The sequence below is a fragment of the Cololabis saira genome, chromosome 5 (genome assembly GCF_033807715.1).
Source record: "Cololabis saira isolate AMF1-May2022 chromosome 5, fColSai1.1, whole genome shotgun sequence".
Classification (NCBI taxonomy): domain Eukaryota; kingdom Metazoa; phylum Chordata; class Actinopteri; order Beloniformes; family Belonidae; genus Cololabis; species Cololabis saira.
The window spans coordinates 27,754,647-27,777,897 of record NC_084591.1 but is presented as its reverse complement, the minus strand read 5'-3'; the positions used below and the strand labels follow the sequence as shown (position 1 = coordinate 27,777,897).

The following is a 23,251-nucleotide window of genomic DNA, read 5'->3' as shown; positions in this document are numbered from 1 at the left end:
TTTTATTTATTTATTTTTCAACTCAATGCATTTTTGATGATTGATTATTTCCTGCTTGCATAAAGAAACACTCTTCTTTTCTTTTTTTCTTTTTTCCTGTCTTTGAGGAGGATTGTGGGGAGTTGAGGTTCTCCTTCTGTGTCCGGGGAACCAAGCTGCCCGCTACACAGCAAACTATTAATTATTGTGCTACATTATACTAAATGTTACATAATACTCTACTAAATTATGCTTTTTTTAAATTATTTATTACATAACAAATTGTGGATTTCTTTTGACCAGATTGTGGCTTGAGTACAAGTCCAGACGGGTCCCTGCACATGTCTGGCCTTGTACCAGGCTGAAGCCTTCATGAGGATTATTTCCTCTTCTTCACCAGTCCGCACAGGTCCACTGGATCCCTCAAGCTACTGTAGTGCAGCTCAAACATCTGAGGCTGCAATTTAAATGCACATATGGTAAAACCTCTAATTCACGGTGGGAATAGACAAAAGAGCATGAAGGATGCTTGTCCCAAACAGAGACTGGAGGCCCGTTAAGGCTGAATTATGCTTCTGTGTCAAAATGGCGCCGTCCCTACGGCGTGTGGTTTGGATCGACGCAGAGGACACGCCGTCACCTGCGCCGTCATTGACGTGCACCTCCCGAAAATTGTAACTACGCGTCGAGGAGACGCAGACCACACGCAGACGGAGAGGGCTGTGATTGGTTCGCTTGGAAGCGACGCATTTCCGGTTTCCGGTTTGAATCAGTCGTGAACTTTCAGGGCTCTTTTCTTCGTTTATATGTGATTTTTTTGTTTTTTGCACAATAGTTGTCTTTATCTCTTTGATTTACTGTGACCAGAAAAAGTCGGATAAACCATTCAGAAAAAGATCGCTAACTAGTGGCCGCGGGGGGTACTGCACCGCGACCAAATGGAGAGACGGAGAAGTCAGAAGGGTTCACGACGGCGTCACGGCTGCGGCGTGTGCTCTGCGTTGGTGTGACGCAGAAGCATATTTCAGCCTTTACTCACACCTCCGTAAAGTCCTGTAGAGAAACTGCACGCATAAGAACCAGGGTGCGGCTCTGCAGAGACCCGGCACGTGGAAGCTGTCTAGGACCGTTACATGAACTGGTACCGACTAGTACTTTCCAAGGACTTGGACGTGGCTCTGCAGCCCCTGCGGTCGGAGCTGCGCGTGTCGTTAGCGCGTCGCTACCATGTGAGGGCAGTCTCAGAAATATGTGGACCAGTCTGAGGTGCGGGCTTGTTTCTCTTTGGAGAAGACAAAACTCAAAGTGGACAAGATCAGGTTTCCCCCCGACTACACGGGCAGTGGACCAAGTTGTAACGCAGCCGTTCTGTGGATAAACAACTGTCTGAGGAAAATCCCCAACGTAGCGTTCTCATAATCAACTATGACATTTCTGAGGTTTGAGTTGTTTTAGATGAGCGGCTGGTGGTCGACTCGCCTGCCAGGAGCCCTGGGCTGTGTGTTGAAACCAAACCTTCAACTACTCTTGAGGAACATCATTGAATATCCCTTTAACCCATCATTGAGGGTGTCAGTTTCACAAATAAAGCTACAATTACGTCTTTTCTTTTGTCCATATTGATTTTTCAGATAGAAATGACTAAAAACAATACACATGTTCTCACCATGAGCGCGTACGTCAGGCCGAGCCCCACCAGACCAGGAGACAGCTGGTTGTAGACGGAGTTGGTGATGGAGGCCACAGCTGCCACCAACACCACACAAGCTCCAATGTACTCCTGCAGAGAGCGCACGCCAATGTTGCATAAAGGAGACAAGAACACATCACTAAATAATTTAAGAGGTTAAAAAACATATCGACAGCAGATATGACAGAGATGAACATGCGTTTCTGTTCGCTTGCACGCCAACGTGAACAAAAGAACAACTCAAGGTCGTGATGTAACCAAAGAAGCAGCGATCAGATGAGGCATTAAACATGACAGCAAGGTTTCATTGCAAAATCTGAACCAGATGTTTGGCATTTAAGCAACACAGCGACGCTGTCCCGAAGGGGAACTAGATATTTGGCAAACAGTGAGGCGGAGCTGCTCTGAATTTTAAAGACGCCAACAGCAGGCCGGTCATTACCATGCGGACCTCCAGCCAACGGTTGGCCGCGGTGAGGAAGAGCGAGGCGATGTTGTTGGCATCGGTGAACTGCAGAAGCCTCTGCCTGAACCTGGGCTCGTACCTGCCAAGGGAGAGGACCTCGTTTATTTCACTTTATCAGCACGTTATTGGCCCACCTGCTCAGTTTCAACATAAAAAAAGACAGAAATGATGGAAATGTTACCAGAAAGCAAGATGATTGCGCAAGTAAAAACCAAAGACAAGTGATATAAGGTCACTACAAGGTATTCTTACTCATATTTTAAGAAAACTTTTATAACTTTTATACTGCTGCTACAAAAAAAGGAAGATCCACAAAAATGTCAGGAAAATATCATTCAGATCCATGAATTTGAAAGTCAAACATTTGCTGGAGAGAAAGTGTTTGCCTGCAAGCCTCAGAGGAACGGTTCACAAGTTCACTTGACATTTGTGAGGCGAAAATAAAACCAGAGACTTGTCTTTTTGCAATTGAGAGAACTTTACAGGTTCAGATTCATGTTTAGAAGACATGAAAACATTTTAAAGGGAAACGTCTCCCTTTTAAAAGTGACTCTGTTGAAGACATATAGCTCCACAATTTTACAGTATAGATGCTGGTTCCTACTTACAACACACTGCATAGAACTCTTATAATATATGAACACAGAACCAGCTGTTTCTGAAGACTGGTATCATTGCAGGAACCTTTAAGTGGAAATACAACTCTATCTGCTTCTGACAGCTCTGAAACGAAACGATAACAATAATCCCATCCTTGCGGAGCTTAATCCAGACAGATCACTTTGATTAGCAAAGCTGTTTCCCAGTACCCAGAGTGTTGAAAAAACTACAACAACCCCAAAAATATGAGAGAGGATTTAAAAGTGGGAGGTGAGTCAGTCTGCCTGACGTTAAAAGGCAACTCGTTCCACTATTTTTGGGGCAGCGACTGAAAAAGCACTGCTACTTCTCCCTCTTTTCAAAATCAATGCAAAAACAAACTGGGAGCCAAAGAAGTGAAAATTGGATTCATTTGCTCTTGTTGTCTTGTGCCCATTAAAAGCCGAGCAGCAGCGTTTGGAAGTAACTGCACTGGAGCGAGGGACTTCTGGCTAACCCCAACAGACGGTGCATGACAATAATCTAAATGTGTCGCGATAAAAGCACGAGGTAAATCTAAAAGTGGTGTTGAGAAAGAAGTGGCTTATCCTTGGTCGGCTGCCTCAGGGGAAAAAAGCTGGACTTGACCGCTGAACTAATGTTTAAGACAGATATCCAGTTTCACACGCAGGATCGACGCTGGAGGTGTTGAATGTTTGCTTGAAAAACCCAAGTTGGCATGGGTCTGAGAGGCGGAAAGCAAAAGTACCAGTTTTTACCTGAGGGCTCTAATGGTGGTGATTCCCTCCACCGTCTCAGAGAAGTGCGAGAGTAAAGGAAGCTGGGTGCCGTCCTCCAAATGCTGCAGGTCCCTGACCAGCACAGAGGACATGGGAACAAGTCAGCTGAAGTAAAAGCCAAAGGTCAACAGATGTAACATCAGGGAGCAATGACCTCAGGGGTTAGTTTGAACCAGGTAATATTTCACCACCCAGTTTAGGCCAGGATCAGAGTCCGATGTAGAAAACAAAAACACAAAGCAGCATTGATAGGTTTCGATACTCATGACGTCCGACTCACCTGGAAGCCATGCGGAAGTATTTCTGTATGAAGTAGCAGGCGACGGCCAGGGGAAGGAGAGCGAAGAGGAAGACGGGCGTCACGTAGGAGATGACGCCCAGGGCGCAGACGCACAGCAGGGTGGAGCGGGAGAGGCACTCCAGCGTGGTGGGGATGTGCTGGTCGATGGTGTTGGTGTCTGTGGAAAACCTGTTGAGGATGCTGCCGAGCGGAGTCGTCTCAAACAGCCTGGAGGGAGGAAGACAAGACGTTATTTGTCAGGGTTTGACACTTCCCCCCAGTTTGAGTTTCAGTTCTGTCTCCTGTTTCCCATATGCCCTGATTGTGTCTGCAGCAGTGTCTCGTCGTGTCTCGTTATCCCCTGTGTATATCTGGTCTTGTCATTCCTTTGTTCCCTGTCGGTCCGTACTGTTTGTTCCCTCCATGTGCTCCTGGTTTTCGATCCCTGTATACGTGAGTTTATCTTGATCCTGCCAAGCAGCGCTTTTGTTTTTTGCCTTTTGGAATAAACCCTTGTGTTTTTTTTGAGAACTCCTGCCTCCAGCCTCCCTCTCTCTCCTTGCATCTGGGTCCTCAACAAAACCACCCTGACAGAACGGACCGACCAGCATGGACCCAGCAGGAGAGAGTGCATCGGCCCCTGCTCGGGTGATGGTCCCGGACCCCCCGCAGCCAGCACCCCGGACCCGGGTACCCCCGCAGCCAGCACCACGGACCCGGGTCCCCACTCGGGCAGCTCCGGGGATCCTCTGCCCCCCGACGCCGGCTCCCCGCATCCTGTCTGCTCCTGTTCCGGCTCCCCGCATCCTGTCTGCCCCTGTTCCGGCTCCCCGCATCCTGTCTGCCTCTGTTCCGGCTTCCCGCATCCTGTCTGCCCCTGTTCCGGCTCCCCGCATCCTGTCTGCCCCGGTTCCGGCTCCCCGCATCCTGTCTGCCCCGGTTCCGGCTCCCCGCATCCTGTCTGCCCCGGTTCCGGCTCCCCGCATCCTGTCTGCCCCGATTCCGGCTCCCCGCATCCTGTCTGCCCCGGTTCCGGCTCCCCGCATCCTGTCTGCCCCGGTTCCGGCTCCCCGCCTCCTGTCTGCCCCGACTCCGGCTCCCCGCCTCCTGTCTGCCCCGACTCTGGCTCCCCGCCTCCTGTCTGCCCCGACTCCGGCTCCCCGCCTCCTGTCTGCCCCGACTCCGGCTCCCCGCCTCCCGTCAGCCCTGACTCTTGTTCCTGAGGCGGTCCCGCAGCCAGTCTCCGTTCCTGAGGCGGCCCTGCCGGTCTCTGTTCTGGAGGTGGTCTCTGTTCCCCTTCCTGAGGCGATCCTGGATGGATCTGCCGCAATCCCAGACCGACCCTCTGACCAGCCTGCCGCAGTCCCAGACCGACCCTCTGACCAGCCTGCCGCAGTCCCAGACCGACCCCCTGACCAGCCTGCCAAGCCCCCAGACCGACCCCCTGACCAGCCTGCCAAGCCCCCAGACCGACCCCCGGATCCGCCTGTTACGCCCCAAGGGCGACCCCCGAACTGCCTCGTCGGCCTGCCCGGCACCGAGGACGGCCACCGGAGCTTTGGCCATGTGTTGGCCGGGGCCCTCCTCCGGACCCCCTCCTCCTGCCCGGGGTGGGGGGTTTTGGGACATCTGGAATCTGTCCCTTGAGGGGGGGGTTCTGTCACAGTTTCACAGTGTAGGATAGGTTTTTTGTACTGTTTAACTCACTCCCCTGTTGTTCCAGATCCTGCCACCCTAATCAGCCAGAGATCCACTCATTCCCTTCACCTGTGCTTCCCCACCCAGCTCCACACCTGGTTTCCCTCATCAGCAGTTCCCCTCATATACCGGCCCATTTCCACCTTCTTGTTTGCCAGATTGTCGTGTGTTTTTGCCTCGCTTTCCAGCCTGCATATCCTGTTCTGTTTCTGCCTGTCTTTGACCCTGCCTGATTCTTGGTTTATGGATTTTTGCCTGCCCGTTTTTGGTTTTGTTTGCCTGATCTGCCTGACTACCCGGTTTGACCCCTGCCTGCCTTTTGACAAAGATTAAAGCCTCTTGGACTCTGATCCTGCCTGGTGTTGTGCATTTGGGTTCTCTGTCCTGTCTGAGCCGTGACAGTTATAACAGAAAAAAATTATGATTAAAATGTCACCGCAATATTTACTGGGCATACATGTTGTCTATTGTAAATATATAAGGATATGCATAGATTTAAACTGATATTGAGGAAGATATTTACATGGATAACCTGCAGAAGGTGTGTGAATCCGATGAGTTTGAATTCTTTCATGTGAAGTAAATGCTGCGTGATGTATGGAGAGTTCATGTAAATGTGTTTGGGTGTTCAGGCAAGCCTCCTGGGTTTTGTGTGAGGAAAGCAGATGGTGCTCTGAGTAATGAGGCTAAAAAGGTGCTTTTAACTGTGCTTCGTCATTTAAATGATGTGTTTAAGCACACACACACATGTGCCCACATGCAGAACATCAGCAAGCACTCCTCTGTCTCCCCGTCTCGAGGTCACGAGGCAGAGCTGTGCTCACGCTCCCCGGCTCCGGCTCGTACCTCATCGGAGCCAGCACGATCTTGTTGAGCAGGTTGTGGTGGAGCTCCTTGGCCACTTTGAGGCCGGTCCACTCCACCGCCACGGAGGTGGCGAGACAGAGGACGATGCCCAGACAGCAGAGCACGCTGAACACGGACAGATACCACGAGTGGCTGAAGCCGCAGTCCTGCAGCACAGAGACACGGAGAGGCTTACGAGGGACTCTGTGTTCCTCTCTGCTTGCTTGTACTGTAATTATAAGCATAATTAAACTCTCGGCCTGGTTAAAAATTATCACAAAAGCGAGTGAAGCTCTCAAAGCTGACCTGGAAACATTTCAACAAACACAAACAGTGCTGATGGTGTCCTGCTGTTGTTCATCCTCCTGTCAACTCTTTCACTCTGCTTCAAGCTTTCTTTAATGTTTGTCTTTTTTCTGATTGATGTCTTCTTCTTTTACAGCACAGCATAAAATACACATTTTACTAATGATATCAAGCATTTATATTTGGAATTAAACTAAGTGTAATTGGCCTTAAAGTCAAGAAATCAATTGTAAACGTATTAAATTTAATGACAAAATAAGTGATTAAAGCTAAAACGTGTGACAAACTACATCATTCATATTGTTACCAATACTTATATTCTTATAAACAACATTGTTCGCAGCAGTAGGACCCAAATGGGAGCTGGGAGGCAATAGGAATTAGTTAAGTCCTTAAAGCTTCACCACAAAGACAAACACGCATAAAATAAAATAAAACTTGATCACATGAAATAAAATTACTGTAAATGGGGAATGACAAAGTGATCTGCAATTCGAACCACAATCTCTGTAGATAGTAGTGTAAGAGATAGATTGTGCAGTATTTGTTGTATTGCTTCTGTGTTGGTGTAAAATGACTTGCAGCTGGTTTTCCCAATATTCCTGTTGTTGTACGAAGGGGTGCCGCGTCTAACATATCTGCATCGGTTATTAACTGATGCTACTGCTTCAATTGTACATTTAAACTTCAAATAAATGTGCAAGAAGCAGAGACTAGTCTCATGAAAGAACTCTCACTCTCTCACACATTAAGAGTTTCCACTTGCGTTATCCTCCCACTGATATTCATGAAACTATCTACATCATCTGTCCGGTGGAGTAAGTGCTTTTACTTTGAAGAGGACTTGCAGGTTTCAGTCTTCAGCCTGCGCTGTCAAACAGTTGGGTGACATTTACGTCAAGCGCGTCTTTGATCGGCAAACAGGACGTGGATTAGCCTGCAGTACAGATTAGATAAACCGGGCAAAGAGACTCTGAAGCTCAGCCAAACGTGATGTTCTGAGTATTCAAGCAACATTTTACGTGGACTTAGCCGTGCGATTAGTGTGAGAGAGACAGACAGACGACCGCCGTGTTTGTGTTCGTGCCTTTTAGACTGGAGACTTCATGTCCAGCTGACTCCGTTTACAGCCTTCTCAGTGCTGCATGAAATGTCACCAAGCATTTCAATTTACAAGACACGCAAAAACACATATACATATATAACTATTGATAAAAGCGTTGCTTTACGGCTCCTGTAACTTTGTAACCTGCCAACAGCTGGAGCGACCTCTACGTGTGTATAAAACAGATGCCTCCCTCCCCCTAATAACAGAGACTATAAATGTCCAGTAGTCTTGTTTTCTCTGAATGTGCTTGTGTTTCCTTTGTTCTCTCTGTTCCTGCATGCAGAACATCTATCCATCCATCCGTCTCCTATTCAAAGTTTAGGAGGGCTGCTGGAGCGTATTCCAGGTGAAACGCAGGAAGATGGATGCTCATTTTTACTCCAGTGGGTGATTCAGATTCACCAGTGAACATCACATTCAAGTCTTTGGACTGTAGGAGGAAACATGAAGGCAACATTTATTATGTAGGAGGTTCAACGTGATATCAAGCATGAAAACCACACTAAAACTGTTTTACTCGTCGGTGTTGTGTTTGTGGTTTTAAACTCCTCACATCAGTCCAGGACAAAAATACGCTGCACTCTTATGTGCTGTCTTATATTTAAGTACTATTGATCCATAAAAGTCAACAAATTTAGAGTCATTTGCTCTTTTTTGGCTACATAAGCGTTCCCTCCCGTGGTCGCACTGTATTTATAATATAGAAGCTTTCAAGTAAAAGTGAAAAAATGCAGCCTAATAATTACAAATATCTGATTTGTTGTTTTAATATTGTGTCTTGATTCATAATATCTTAGAATTAAAAGTAGACATTATTTTTGATATGCTAGAAGAACGAGTCACTGAAAAAGCCTCATTTAACGCAGAATACAGGATGAGGAAGTGCAGTGAAGGTGGTAGATCTCATGTAAGGTTACTTCAGGTCGTCTCAGTTTTGATTTTTTTCACTTCCATTTAAAATAGTTTGAATCCCTTTCCTTCATTTGTTCACTTGTGTGCTTACATGAATTCAACCACTTTGCATTTACGGAGCATCAATATCAATCCTAATTTCATTATTTTATAACATGCTTTTCCATTGTTGACACATACTATCCGTGCACGTGTGTGTGCTGCTTTAATATGCAGATGAGGCCAAACTGCTGCTGGGTGTGATGGTGAAAGCTCCATCTGCAGCCGGCAGCATCTCTGCCTCTCAGATCAGCTCTGCTCCACTGAGATTCTCTTTCTATTCAGTGTGAAAACAGAGAAATACCTGTGATAAAAGCTCACAACCATTTCCATGCAGGAGGATTCTGCTTTTATGATAGCTAGGATCTGGATTTGGGTAAAAGTGCTTGTTTTTTTGAACTCACAGGCTAAAATTGACAAAAATGTTGACAGGATTCCTGCAGGGAGACGTGTGTACATGTAACAAACATTCTGCTGAACGACAGGCGAGAAAATCTTCAGATCTTGTGGGAGGTTTGTGTCCCGAAGACAGCAGCGTTGACGTGACTGCTGTCATTTATCCTCACGACTGGGAGGAGCTTGATGGGCCTCTCACCTGAACCAGGGTGCAGTTGTGGGCCGAGGCGTCCAGCTTGGCCGCGATGACCTGTGAGGTCCAGTGTGCCAGCCAGTAGTCGATGGCGACCATGAGCGAGTGTTTGAGGAGCTGCGACAGGAGGAACAGGCTGAGCAGCAGGAACCCGGCAGAGGACAGGTAGGTACCGCAGGAGCGCCAGGGGATGGTGGCCCGCTGACGCATCACCTGGGAGAAGTTGTCATCGTCTTCGCTTTCCACGGACTCCTCTGGGATCAAGACAGAGAGGAGTTCAAGTATTAAAGGACTCTTGGTTTGGTGTTAGAGATGTTTTACCTTCGCTTGTACAGTACATGTTTATTTCTGATTTGATCAAAGTCTCTGACAACCGAATAACTGACTAAATGCTATTTAACCTTTATCTCATGAAGAACTCTGATCAGATTTTATTACACATGTAACAATGAATTGATTAATTAATTAATTAATGGTCAGTTTAATATAAAAATGATCAAAGAAACACTCATAAACAATTGCAGAGGACCGTGTGTTATAAATGATTAGTTACTTGAAAACATCTTACATGGATGAATCAGCAGTTACAGAAAACTTTGTTCTCTAATTTTCACGTCTCTTTATGTAAATTGTAACACAAGAAGTAATTAATGATTACTGAATCAAAATAGTTAATTATTATCTGTCCATGTGTCATCGTTTCAGCATGAGGTAGCATGTTATGAGCAATTAGCCACTAATTTATTCCTCATTACTTCCCAATATTTATGTCAAATGTCGAGGGAGCAATAAAGCATGTTCAGAGGCAAGTTTATTATCTTACCGTACTTGTTTTTGTTTTATCACTTGTCAATGAGCATATTTATTGCTTCCTCATCATTTAACATAAATATAGCAGTAATGTCATATTCCCTTGTGAAAGATAATTTTGTGTGAATTTTTTTTGTAAAGTGCTACCAACATTTCAGTTTCTTCTTTCTGGGTTTTTTTCTCTCTCTGTCTTCTTTGCTTTTTCATTTCTAATATATTAAGTTTTTTTTCTGCATCTCTGTGACAAAACTACTGCTAGCGTAGGAAACTAGAGAGAACTATAGAAAAGTCCAGGTTGCAAATATAAACTATAGACCCCCAGCAAAAGTATGCAACAAGCTCAACTATCTCTACAACTCCAAGCAGATGCTCATTCCTATCAGGGGTAAGGATCTAATGTGAGCAGCCTCTCACCTCGTTCCCCACCCCTGATGTTCTGTAAATATAACACATGACATCATGCAGCAAGCTTGGGAGCATGACGCTGCACGGAGGGCGTCTGGGACGCTCTGACATGCTGGAGGCGCAGAGGAGAGCAGGAGTAGAGAGCGAGAAGGGAATGACAGGCTAAAAAAAAACAACTGCCACCGCTGCGTACAATCATGCCAGAACTAGGAAGCCTTTCAGGGGCGTGATAAAGAAATGTTTGAGGAAAAAGTGGGCGAAAGAAACACTAAATGGAGGATAAGGTTATAAAATGATGACAGGAATTCACACATCTGCAAATTTCTAGCAGCATCACAATGCCACAAACATGTTTTTTTTTTGTTTTTTTTTTTCTCTGGTTTTTCTTTTTCAAACCATGCTTTCTGGCCACACCTGTTTGATCGAACATGAAGGCAGCACCTGGTGCTGGAGCCATCACATTAGTCCACCCTGGGGTGCCACCAGCACACAGGAGACAACACAGAACACAGATGAAGATCACAGCTACTGCTCCGTAACACCTCCCAGCACCCACATACGTTCAACAGCAGAGACACACAGGGGATAGATCGTGTCCGGGGTCTGACCGCAGCAGGGCTGCTGGAAAGAAGGTGGTGTTTTGGTTGAGAATGTGGAAAAAAAAAAAGGCAAGAGACGAGGGCCCAAACTGAGAGAGCAGGGAAGAGATGAAACCCTGTGCAATGTTGACAGACAAGAAAAAATGAAATATGAAGAGTCAGTGGAAACATTGAAATAAGCGTGATGAGTTTAATCTTCAATGTAAGAGATGATGCTTCTCAGCAAACACAGCAGGTGGGGGGGGGGGGTGACTTCCTGGGAGTATCGCCCAGGTTGAAATCAGAGAAGCAGCACCTGAAAGTCGTGCACACTTTCAGTCTAGCTGGTTGCTCCTGTCTCCTCTCACCTTCCTCGTCCTCCTCCGTCCTCGCCGCCTCCCTGGAGTACATGGCCCTTCGCAGGTTCTTCCTCTCCATATCAGTCATACTTGCCTCAACCGTCTCCTGAACGACAGGAGAAGCAACGATGAGTTAGGCTCTCTTTTCAGAATACTTACAATTTTAATGTACAAAGCAAACACTGTTTTAATCTAACAATTATTCCAAGCAGTACTGGATCAGAGGCATCTCAAAGGGGATGACTCAGACTCATTAACACAGTCATTAATCACCGTCTGAAACTCCTGGCCCTCTCTGTGCATCAAGGTTTTCCACTGTTCAAAGAGTTCAGGTTCAGAGTTCTGGATGTCCTTCAGACTCCCTTCAGTCTGGATAGTCCCATCCTTCATGGCAATAATCTGAATAAACACACGTAAACAGAGAAGAGAAGGAGTGGTGAATGGTGAGGCAACATCACGCAGGACTGCTGAATAATTAAACATGTGTGCGCTCAGCGAGGTCTGACCCAGTCTGCGTGGAGCAGATACTGAAGCTTATGTGTGACCAACACCACCGTCCTCTTCTCCTCCCTCAGCAGCTTCAGGATGCCGTCCTGCATCAGATGGTCACTCAGGTGGATGTCTAAGGCAGAAAAGGGGTCATCCTAAAAATATATAAATAGACGTTTTAAAATGCAAGAAAACAAAAAGTTACATTTTGGGGAAAAAACATCTTTATTCTGCAACACCTCCTGAGCCTGATTGTGGTCACTCTCTAAACCATTAAACCATGTAACGCATGTTTTATCTCTTCCATACAGTCCTCACTGCAATCACTGGCATCCTCTAAACTTTGAGCACCATCTATAATATCTAACGTGTTAAAAACTTGTTAGATTTAATTTACTTTAATTTTACGAAAATAAAACAAACATACATAAAATGATGTCTCTCACTGGTAATTGGAAGCCAAGACAGAAAGCCTACATGGTTACGGTTTCTGCCATCCTCATCCACTTTTATTGCTATTTTATCAAGTTTTGATCCTGCAGAAGTTCTTTCTTCTCTCTCTAAATGTTTTCAGTATGATTGATGCATCATTGCTGCCCAGTTTAAAACCATTCAGATCATTTCTCTGTTGTTGGAGGTGTGCCATAGGTTGTTGTCCTGCATGTTTCGCTTTCTGTTTTTCAATTCACAATGGGATCGATCACAAATAGAAGTGAGTTTGAGTCAACAGTTTACACTGAAAGCTGATAAATCAACATAGCCAGCCTTTTTCTTTTTTGTCTTTTGAGCTTTTAAACAATCAATGTGCAGACTTACCAGAAAAACCACATTGGTCTGCTGGTACAGTGCTCTGGCCACACTAATTCGTTGTTTTTGTCCTCCTGAAAGAATGACACCCTGCACCAGAGGACAGGAGAGCATGTATAGAAAACTCAATTACCACAAAAACGGAAGAGTACCAGGAAATACAATACATCTAGCATTCACCCCCAGAGGAACCAAGGGATTGTTGTACATTTTTCTCCATTAGTGGTACATGAAGGACTCAAAGGTAGCAGTGCTTTGGCTGAATAAGTTCAAACCACGCAGGTCCCTACATGTGGAAAAATGAAATCCTTGCTGTGGAGTAATGAAGACAAATGATCCTGCAAAATAGCGAGTCACGGTGGGACCAGCAGCCAGGCATGGAGGAAAAAGAGGAATAAAACAATAAATGTTTTGGGGATACTTACGCGTTCCCCGATTTCTGTCTGATCCCCCTGCTGAAGGATGTCGATGTCGGGCTGAAGGGAGCAGGCTTCGATGACAGCTTTGTATCTGCCAGGTACAAACATACAGCATACAGATGAGGACAGAGCATCTGTCAGACAGAAACAACGCCCCCACTCACTGTTACCCTGCAGGCCAATAAGCTCCAGAACATACATTAGAATAAATAGCAGCCTCCGTGAGAGTTTTTGCTCACTTCAAAACCAAACTGACAGAGAATAAAGAGGACAAATATTCAGAGAGACACAGTACAGATTGCAATCAGATTGCAATCAGTCAACTATTCATGGTATCTGAAATGAACATGTCATTTCTAAACCATGCATTGAGGCCAGTCTGCCTACTTCTGTACTCTATTGTAATGCATAGTTATTTTAACATGATGTTGTAATAACGCTGAGAAGCTTGTGCCTGAGCAAAATGGGTCACGATGTAGAAAATCTTGCTCTGTTTCATATACCATTGACAGATTGGATACCTAGTGTATACATCCCTGTGGCTTTGACTCAGGCTTTCATTTGACTGCAGATGTTACAACTACATTTATCAAAGTACAGAGCATTGTCAGAGCTAGGATTCTTCCTATGCAACGCAGACACCAGAGCTCCAATTTCAGACAACAATCTGCACAGGAAAATAATCGACAGACAAATAACCATGTAAACCTGATGGCGTTTAACAGATATGTTCAATTAGCTAATCAGTACTAGCTATTTGCATATAATTACACATTATATACACAGCACATTTATGCTAATTTGCAGATAAGCCTTTTTGGACAAAAAGGACAGCAGACCTATTTTTTTTAGAACATCTCCATGGCAACAAGGCACATGAGTTCATTAGCATTTTATAAATAAGAAAAAGAAAAAAAAAGAAATTTGCATGAGATGTTCCAGAAAGTTCCACCGACTGCCGTAAAGGCAAGCAGCCAACCTTTCAGAGCCCACTTGCTGAGAGGAAGAGTGTTTTTCTATGTGTGATAACAATGTTGAACATGCACGAGTGAGTACAGCATGTGTTGTCTCAGCAGTGAGCTGACGTGAATCAGACTTCAACATGCAGGAGGAGGCTGAACCATTTTGAGTAAATAAAAAAATAAATACACACACACACACACACATATATATATATATATATATATATATATACACACCGGTATATATAAACCTTAATTTAAAGATCATTATCACATTAAATGTGACTTATTGAGCACAGGGATATTTTCCATTAACAGGTTTATTTCCCCTGTAAATAAGATAGCTTTTGTTTGGTCTAAATTATGTTTTTCTTCTCTTTTAGTGAGGGCAGTATTTTTGTTTATGTAAAAGATGCACAAGGTCAGAAAAGACAAAAAAACCCGCTGACTCCGCATGTAGTGAAAATGCATAAGAAGGCCAAACATGGGCTTTAAATCTACATCTGGGTTTGGTGTCCCGGGGTTTTTTTAGAGAGACAACGTCACTAGTATGAAGAAACCACAGACATTGACGTTAAATTAGTCCAAGCTCTGTCCGCCAACTGTCATCTATTAAGAAAGGAACTTGAAATCCCAAAATACAAGATAAAAAAACCATATAAAGCCCCTCAGGCTGAGTTAGTTAGTACGAAACACTCACATCATCAACAGCAGCCTCTGAGAAGCTTGGTGAGTTTCACGCAGACACAGATGAGGCCGTCATGCAGCGGTTTCTAAACTCCTCTGCACCTGTTTGAGTTCTTACCTTGATTTAATCATGGGCATCTCAAAGGTGATGTTCTCCACCACGCTGGTGTTTAACAGCCAGGGCTTCTGGGAAGCGTAGGCCACGGCGCATCTCTTCCTGCCACAGTTTTACAACACATGCAGAGTTGTCAAACAAAGAAGATGATCGTTCTGACTTAATGTTAAGGATGATGTTTGAATTGCTCTGCTTAATGAGTCTAGGGCGAAGGTGATGGAGCTGTTCAATCCCTGGGCCACGGGGACTCCTCACCCTCTCAGGGATCATTAAAGACTCGGACATGTTTGTGAAGTCAATAATATAAAGCTGAGGGTCAGGAGAAGAATTTGGAGGAAAGGGGGAAAAGCTAGTGGATTTCTAGATAACCTCAAGCCTGGCTGTTAATGGTCGTGTGTTTCCATGGCGACAGGCTGGCGTGTCTCACCTGATGTCTCCGTCACTTGGTGCTTCTCTGTCTGTGGGACTGCAAAATACACAGAATGCATTAGCTAACAATATAACAAAGACTTCACCATATTCCTGTAATGATTAACAAAGCACAAACACAAACTAAGATACTCCAACATCACTATGGCAATCATGCGAGTGTTCAGCAGTCCAAACATAAACAAGCCACGACTGCTGCCCTTCATGAACACGTCCATCATTAGCGGTCATCTTATTATTCCTAAAAATAACAACCGGATCTCGCCCCCTCCCAGCTTTTCTTCCTGTTATTTGCTGATATGGCAATCAGCGCGAAGCCATTTGGACTCTGACGAAAGCAGTTCTCCGAGAGCCTGAGTCCGAGAGCTGAGATTAGCACGTCAACACCAGGTCTGAGTGTGATGTTTGTTCATATCCCTGCTCATCCCTCATAGGTGCCTCTCACGGGTAGTAGCCCAGTAACTGTGAAGTAAGGCTGGCTGCTCCACATGAACTCATCATGGACATGTAAAGCATGTGAAACATGCAAATAGATCTAAAAGAATAAAAAGCTTCAAAATAGATCCAGTTTTTCTTCTTAAGTGAAGAGTCAGTGATGACTTATTGAAGAGGAAAAGCTGAGGCCATTTGACACTATGCTGTCAATCTGATGCATCAGTCAAATTAAACATAAATATTTAATGCTTGATGAGTTTTGAGATAACTTTACTTAAGTTCTTCAGTTATAAGGTGTTTTATCTTATATTTAAATGTTATTTTACTTTGTAACAAATAATGCTAAAATAATCTACCTATACTTTATGTTGGACCTATTACAAATGAGTTAAGCTATGTTAATGCAGAGGACCTACCTTTCATCTGCCTCAGACTCAAGGTTTGGCAAGCTGCAAAATAAGAAAAAAAAACAAAATATTAAAGGATTATTAAATCATCTACATATATACTGCAACTAATATGGACATGTTTCAATAGTTAACAACAGGTAACAAATTTGTGAAACCTGTTTATTCATGTTGACACGTGTACCAACTTTATTCTTGACTAATTAAGAACTCACCACTAACACACATGTACAAAACTGTTAACATGCATGAGAGCCGCTTCGCACTCGCTCAGTAGAAACGACTGGGTATTTTTAGTTTTGCTAAGTTGACACCTCTCAAAGTCCTTCTGAGAAGGTGACTCCAGACACATCCGAGTACAACCGGAGGGTGGAGGCCGAGTTATTCCAGTTTACTGCAGCTCCGGAGAGCACAGCTGTCAGGGAGATAAGTGGTGTCTGATATTTAAGATGCTCTGACTTCTTGCACTTGAACTGTAAACACAGCTGTTACACTCTACTGAAAAGGACGGGGAGGAAGCAGGGCGTTTTGTTGGAATTGAGAAAACGGCACCCAAGAAGGGAAATCTACGATTTAGTTTGTTAGCTTTTCTCAAAACTTGAGTTCAGTCAGGTTAAGTTTGTTTATTTAATAGACGCTGCAGACAATTAACATAATCATATCCAAAGACCATTATTATTTATGTATCAGGAGAAATGCATCTTGTTTCCAAGTGTTGCAAGAGATTTATGTGCTATGTAAAAATAACGGTAGCAATCCTGCAGGGAATAATAACACAGACTGATATAGCCGCCTGGAGTGGTCTCAGAAGAAATCTGCACTGACAACATCAGGAGTAAAGGAGAGGAGATCAGGGATCCTATTCCAGTTCATAAAAAGCAAAGCAAAATGATTAATGAGATAGTTAGTTCCAGCAGAGACTTAAGGAATGAATGGAGCCACTTCAGATATGTAAAGAATATTCTGATGGGGGGGTTGGGGTTCATGGTGGATTTGATTAAAGGATCAGCAGCAGCCCCTTCACGATGCCAGACCTGGACCACCTCCCTAATACTAATGACCCACAGTCAGCAATGGATAAGGTTGTAGTGTCAAGAGTTTATCGTTTCCATTACTCTTGGTTTTCTTGGTTTCCTGTCCTGACTGTTGTCACCTGTCATCCTGGGGATGCACATGTGCACATATTGCTCTGTCTCTTCCTCTTCTTGTCAGTTTTCGTGTCCTCCCGTGCTCACCATCTGCTTCCTTCTGCTCAACCTCTGTTTCATTTTAAGTTTTTGAATTTGCAGGTTATCCTGACAATAAACGTGATTAGCTGATTTTTAGTTTTTTGTTGATAAATGTACTCCTGCCCTCCTGTTTTCTGGGTTTGTATCCTAACCTACACCTACACCCTGGCAGGTAAAAGCCACAAAAGAAAATAAATGTGTTATCTTTAAAAAAACAAAACAACCAAAAGACTAGAAGAGAATAGAAGAGAATAGAATAGAATAGAATAGAATAGAAGACTTTATTGATCTCCCAGAGGAGAAATTCAATCAAGAATTCGATTCAAGAGCTTTACCATCTGTGGATTGTGAACTACATGAGCAGAAGGCCATGTCCTACTCATGGGCTTTTGCATCAATTCAATCGTTATATCAGTGTTTGATGTGGGTTGAGTTGAAGAACTGAGATGTAAACAAGACTAGGATTAATATGTAATTTAAGTTAATTCATAATTTAGTACATAACTTTGATAAGAGAGTCCAGCGTGTATATCCTGAATGGGAGAGCCACCTTTGTCCCAAAAGCTACTCTGCTTTTTAACTCCAGCTGCTAAACACCATCCCCCACATCCACAGACCGCCCCCCCGGACAACTCCATACTCCTGTTAGTTTACATTGTTTACATTCACTGTCGACACTTTATATTTATACCACTACAGTCACTCTATTTTACATTTTTTTATATTTTTATATTTTATATATTCTCTGTTTGTACATACGATACATGCCTTATTTATCTGCATTCATTTTATTTTATATTTTTATTCGGTACTTTCAACGTCATGCTCCTTATAAATATAATATATATATAAATATAAATAAAGTTTTTTTGAATCTGAATCTGAATCTGAGATGATATTCCTGAAATGAAAATCTATACCTCACACTGTGCAATATTTTTCTATTTCCTGTCCATAATGTCCCAATAATATTCCTTACCTATCTATGTGCACTACTCTTCCATCCTTTCAGTGCAATATTCTTCCACCCATCCAAGTGCAATATTCCTCCACCCATTCATGTAAATTTTTATTCTATTCTCCCATTCACTCTTTTCTTATAGTGTATATATATATACATTTATGTTTACTTTTTTTTGCTAATTTTTGTTGTGTACAGTTTACTTGCTTATATTGCATTTGTTTTGTTTTGCACTCTATTCTATACCTATGAAATAAACAAAATAAATAAGTAGTAATTAAAAAAAGAAGAACTTGAAACATATTATGTTGCTTTGGAACCTCGACCTGTAATCAAGCATAAACTGAACAATTGTGCAACAAAATACGAGAGAACCCCTTAAGAAAATAACCTCATCCATCTATTTATATAGGTTTGTGCATGAAAGGATTAATGTAACTTTGTAATTCTGCTTCTTGGCTCAAGTCTGTGTTTTGCTCTATCTCAAGTCTTCTGAGGGAGCTATAAACCCTGTTTGAAACATTGTCAGAGTAAGCCCTTTTTATTTTAATTCAATTTCCTATTTTCATCAATCCTGTGTTTATTTCACATGTGAACTTCTTAATTTCACATATGCAGAACAAAGGTGTGTTTTATATAAAGCTATTGATTAAAAACAAATCAATTTTCCCTGTGTAAAGCTATTTAAAATTTCAAGAGGCATCAAATACTACATAACTATACCATCCTATACTACAAAGAAATGTGTTTTATTTGGGGCCTTACTAGAGCAATTCAACATGGGTTGGGAGTGGTTTGCTTGGATTTTATGGAGGCTAGTCTACTGAAAAATCATCTGCAATATTGATGGTATACCAGTTTGTTGACGGTTTGTTGACGGTCCCTAAAGAAGTCAGTGGAGACAGTGTATGTCTGTCCAATATCCAAAATGAAACTACTTTCCTAGCGGAATTTACTGACAGAGAGAAGATCCAGACATTTCTAGCAATATATGAGAACGAACCCTCCCGCATGAATGAGCACAATACTGCTCACATGAGTCGTCTGTCCCGTATCTCAACAGCAATTATTACTAAAGGCGTCAAATTAGGGTGTTAATTGCGATTAATAAATTACAGCGAAATATTTAGCGTGTTATGTTTTTTAATCGCTTAATCTATTTTTTAATCTCTAACTTTACTTTTATGTTTGCGACTTGCCTTTATTTTGTAATCTGTATTTGTGCAGTGGGCTTCTTGTGCTTCAGTTGTGGGTGGAAAACAACAGTCAGTCCCACCTTGAAGTGGACGCTGATTGGCTGTCCCTGTGTGTGGGCGTGGTCAGCTCCGCTGGTAGACTCCCGTTGTAGCTGGACAGGTGGGGGGGTTCAAAAGTGACCATAATGTGCCTTATGTTTTGGTGTGGGATTGTAATGAAACTGCGGTGACCATGGTGACTGAAGTGAACCTCCTTTCCTTCATCATGCCAGCATGATGCAGGAAACTGTCGCCTTTTTAAAAGTCTGTTGAACCAAATTTATCTCTGAACTGTCTCTGTCCTCGAACCTACTGTATAAACAATAACAGTCTGATTTAAACCATCAGCGTATAGATGTCATCCCAACCTGTTCAAGGGGTTTTTGCCCTTCATAAGCTTTCCCATATATCTGATCAATCCATTTGTATTGACAGGTTAACATGCCTCAGACTTTGAATATTGGTGTATTTAAACCCTACCTCGACAAAACCTTAATGTTAGCCAGTTATTAATCTGCATCCAATCTAAACTTTATTTCTAAAGTTCTATTAAAACTGATAAACATAAGCTATGTGACCATTTGCAAAAAAACAAGAAAAAAAACACAAGGATTTAGTCAGGATTTATAAAACACTGTCGCACAGATACAGATCTGGCGAAAGTTGCTGACATTCTGCCAGGGGCCTCAAATAGGTTTGTGTCACCCAAAATGATTACAGGCTGTGCAATAGGAACGCTTTTCACCTTATATATGCTTACAGTAGTATTAGGAAGCATGGTGTAAGTCTTTATTTCTGTTCAATACTCAGCTACACTTACCATGAGGCCAGGTGACAACCCTTAATTAGCTGGATACACACTTGTCTTAAAAACATAAAAAATCATCTCTTATTTCGTGCTGTCAAACTTGAATGAGATTGAGGAGTTTAGAGAAGGAGTTGTTGCATTTCTGCAATTGTAGCTCTTAAGTTCCTCTCAATTTCAGCTTACTGCCAAATACAAAGCGGAAATTTCTTCTCTAAATTTCTTTCTATCAAATTTATTTTCTTCTCATATAAAAGCCTTTTAGCTCCAATGTAATATTTAAAACATGACCACATTTCCCCTTTCATGCAGTTTCAGGTTCCTGGCGCTTTCACTCACCAGGTTCCTCTTGTGTTTACATGTGGGATGCTAGCGCTGGTCCACTTAACTGCTAAGGGATCTCCCATGATGCATTTCTTTACTCGCATACACATGTATCTACCATTACTTTCGCTCTTTTTCTATTTGCCTCATGGCAGGTATCCAAGGTCTAGTGTCTCTGAGTTTCTTGGTATGGCTCTCTGGTCCCCAGCTGGATAAGACAGATGGCTTCTCTTCCTGAGCCTGCTCCTCCTGGAGGTTTCTTCCTGTCCCTGCTTTCCACGGCTGTGCCCTCGTGGGCTCACCAATGTGGGTTTGATACAAAGGGAAAATTCAAGCCGTCTGTTGGCTCTCTGAACATCACTATTTATTATGAGTTGGTATTTTATCATTGCAATTATAAAGAATTATATTGGTGTGTAATTGCATTGTATTTGAACTGGACTGTGTTTACGTGGATCACAATTTAACGAACCTCTGTTACCGTTTTGCATTGTCACTATACAAATAAAATGAAAGTAATTCAACTTGAAATTAAATTGCATATAAGAGATATTTTCAGTCGCCTGTATCCCAGACTGTATCCTATCAGAGCCACACTGCTTTTAATTTGCTGTTTCTTGGTTTAGAAGTCTAAGAGTAAAGGGAGCACCACTAATTAAAAGATGTTATCTTAACTTTCTTTTCATGAGCAATAAATACATGATTCTTGCACGTTAAAAATAGTATTTATACCGTACAAGTATTAAACTTAGAAAACTTTGGAGCACAAAGACAAATAAACACAAGTTTCTTGTGTAAAATACATTTTAACTCAAGAAAAATTGAGAAATCATTAAATTGAATGTTAACTCTTAGTGATGGAACGCTATGGATGTTGTAAAAGGGTCTATGTGATGAAGGTGTCTGAAGTTCAGCAGCTACAAAGGCAGGAATTACCGCCTTTTCAAATACCAGCATTATTAGTGTGAAGCATTTCCTCTTTCTGGACATCAGCTGTGTTCCTGCTTGACAATAGAAAATAAATGAAATACAATCAAATAAAAACTCTGGGTTTTATACAGTTTTTAAACAGGAATCCTTAAACCAGACACTTTGAATCCCCTTGTTGTTTGAATTATGCTATAGAAATAAACTAGGCAAGGCAAGACAAGGCATGAATGGACAAGTATCTGCTGATGACGGCTGTGTGATGTGATTCAGAGCTCCTAAACAGTTGACAAACTGTCCTCACTGTGAGACAGTTTTGTCAAGTGACTAAAATAGATCACTTGGGACAAACAGAACATGGTGAGCTATGACAGGGCGGGGGTATCACGAAAACCATCAGGGGGAGATGATTCATCACCCTCAGATTTAACCTGACAGGCTCACACACTCACTCTACTACACGTTTACTCTAAGCTGCTTTAACAATGTTTCTGATTTCAACTAGTTTTTGTCATCTTCTGTTATGTTCTCCCAAACGGCGTGCAAAACTGGTGTCTTTTTCCCAAAATACAGCTTGTCAACCAGGTGAACTGTAGCTTCAAGGTTTTTGACAGAAAAACGGCTGAACAACAACAAACAAGGTGGCAACAAGAACTCGTCTCTGATTGTTTGTGTCAGTCCGTCAGAAGGTCGAAGTCTACTCTGATCTACAGTCTCCCAGAGACACATGATAGCTGCGAGTCTCTGGCACCCGGCAGGGTATTTATTCCAGCCTAAAATCAGCGGGAGTGCCCTTGTGACCCTGGCATCGGTGCAGGAAGAGCTTGTCTGTCTGCCAAGGACAGAGCTATAATCAATTAACCTTTGTAGATACAAGGAAACTGACTGCAATGCAATCCTGAGCTTGTGATGAGATATTTAGATAGAGGAATGACTCATTGAATTTATCTGTCGAGACAAGAGGAGTCACTTAGAGCTGTACTGTTTTAAAAATGGTCTGCTTTTATAAGTCCAATAAGGTATTATAAGGTTTTGGTTTTCTGGGTCTCACAAGAATTCATCCACAACTGGATCGAGATGATAATACATTTTCAGAAAAACTCAAAAATCACTGAAAAGCAAAGAACACAACCAGGTAAAATAATACATTTCTGTTGCGTAAGAGCCAAGAAACTGCGGCTGCAGATATTACAACATAAGACCGTGTCACCACAGCACAGACTGCCCTTGTCAAGGTGTTCAATGACGTCCACATAAGTACAGACTGTGGAAGAACCACAGTGCTGGGATTATTGGACCTCAGCGCAGCATTTGACACCATTGACCATGGTTTATTACTAAAGAGACTGGAAACCCAAGTCGGACTTTCTGGCACAGTACTTGTCTTACTTAAAGGACAACTAGCTCTTTCCTAGAACCCCCCCTACTTGCCATCTCCATGCTTCCTCTAGCTCAGATAATAATAAACAACAAGATAAGTTACCATAACTACGCAGATGACACACAACTTTACATTACAATGTCACCAGGTGACAATGAGCGGATACAAGCGTTGATAGATGCATTGAACAAATCA

At 42.8% G+C, this 23,251-nt stretch overlaps 1 protein-coding gene across 3 annotated transcripts in view; it reads right to left on the bottom strand.

Moving 5' to 3' along the window:
* Positions 1-23,251, bottom strand: part of abcc8 (ATP-binding cassette, sub-family C (CFTR/MRP), member 8) — a 71,085-nt gene that overhangs the window by 6,590 nt on the left and 41,244 nt on the right. For 2 of the 3 annotated variants that reach the window (XM_061721435.1, XM_061721437.1), the window contains exons 18-31: positions 16,204-16,236; positions 15,351-15,389; positions 14,927-15,025; positions 13,166-13,250; positions 12,750-12,830; positions 11,951-12,088; positions 11,718-11,843; positions 11,454-11,550; positions 9,299-9,546; positions 6,339-6,505; positions 3,795-4,022; positions 3,494-3,586; positions 2,112-2,214; positions 1,646-1,759 (exon numbers count right to left, since the gene is read on the bottom strand). In XM_061721435.1, coding sequence (XP_061577419.1) covers positions 1,646-1,759; positions 2,112-2,214; positions 3,494-3,586; positions 3,795-4,022; positions 6,339-6,505; positions 9,299-9,546; positions 11,454-11,550; positions 11,718-11,843; positions 11,951-12,088; positions 12,750-12,830; positions 13,166-13,250; positions 14,927-15,025; positions 15,351-15,389; positions 16,204-16,236 — 1,651 coding nt within the window. Of the gene's footprint in view, positions 1-1,645; positions 1,760-2,111; positions 2,215-3,493; positions 3,587-3,794; positions 4,023-6,338; positions 6,506-9,298; positions 9,547-10,921; positions 10,979-11,453; positions 11,551-11,717; positions 11,844-11,950; positions 12,089-12,749; positions 12,831-13,165; positions 13,251-14,926; positions 15,026-15,350; positions 15,390-16,203; positions 16,237-23,251 lie in introns of all 3 variants that reach the window. The other variant, XM_061721436.1, reaches the window with a different exon arrangement.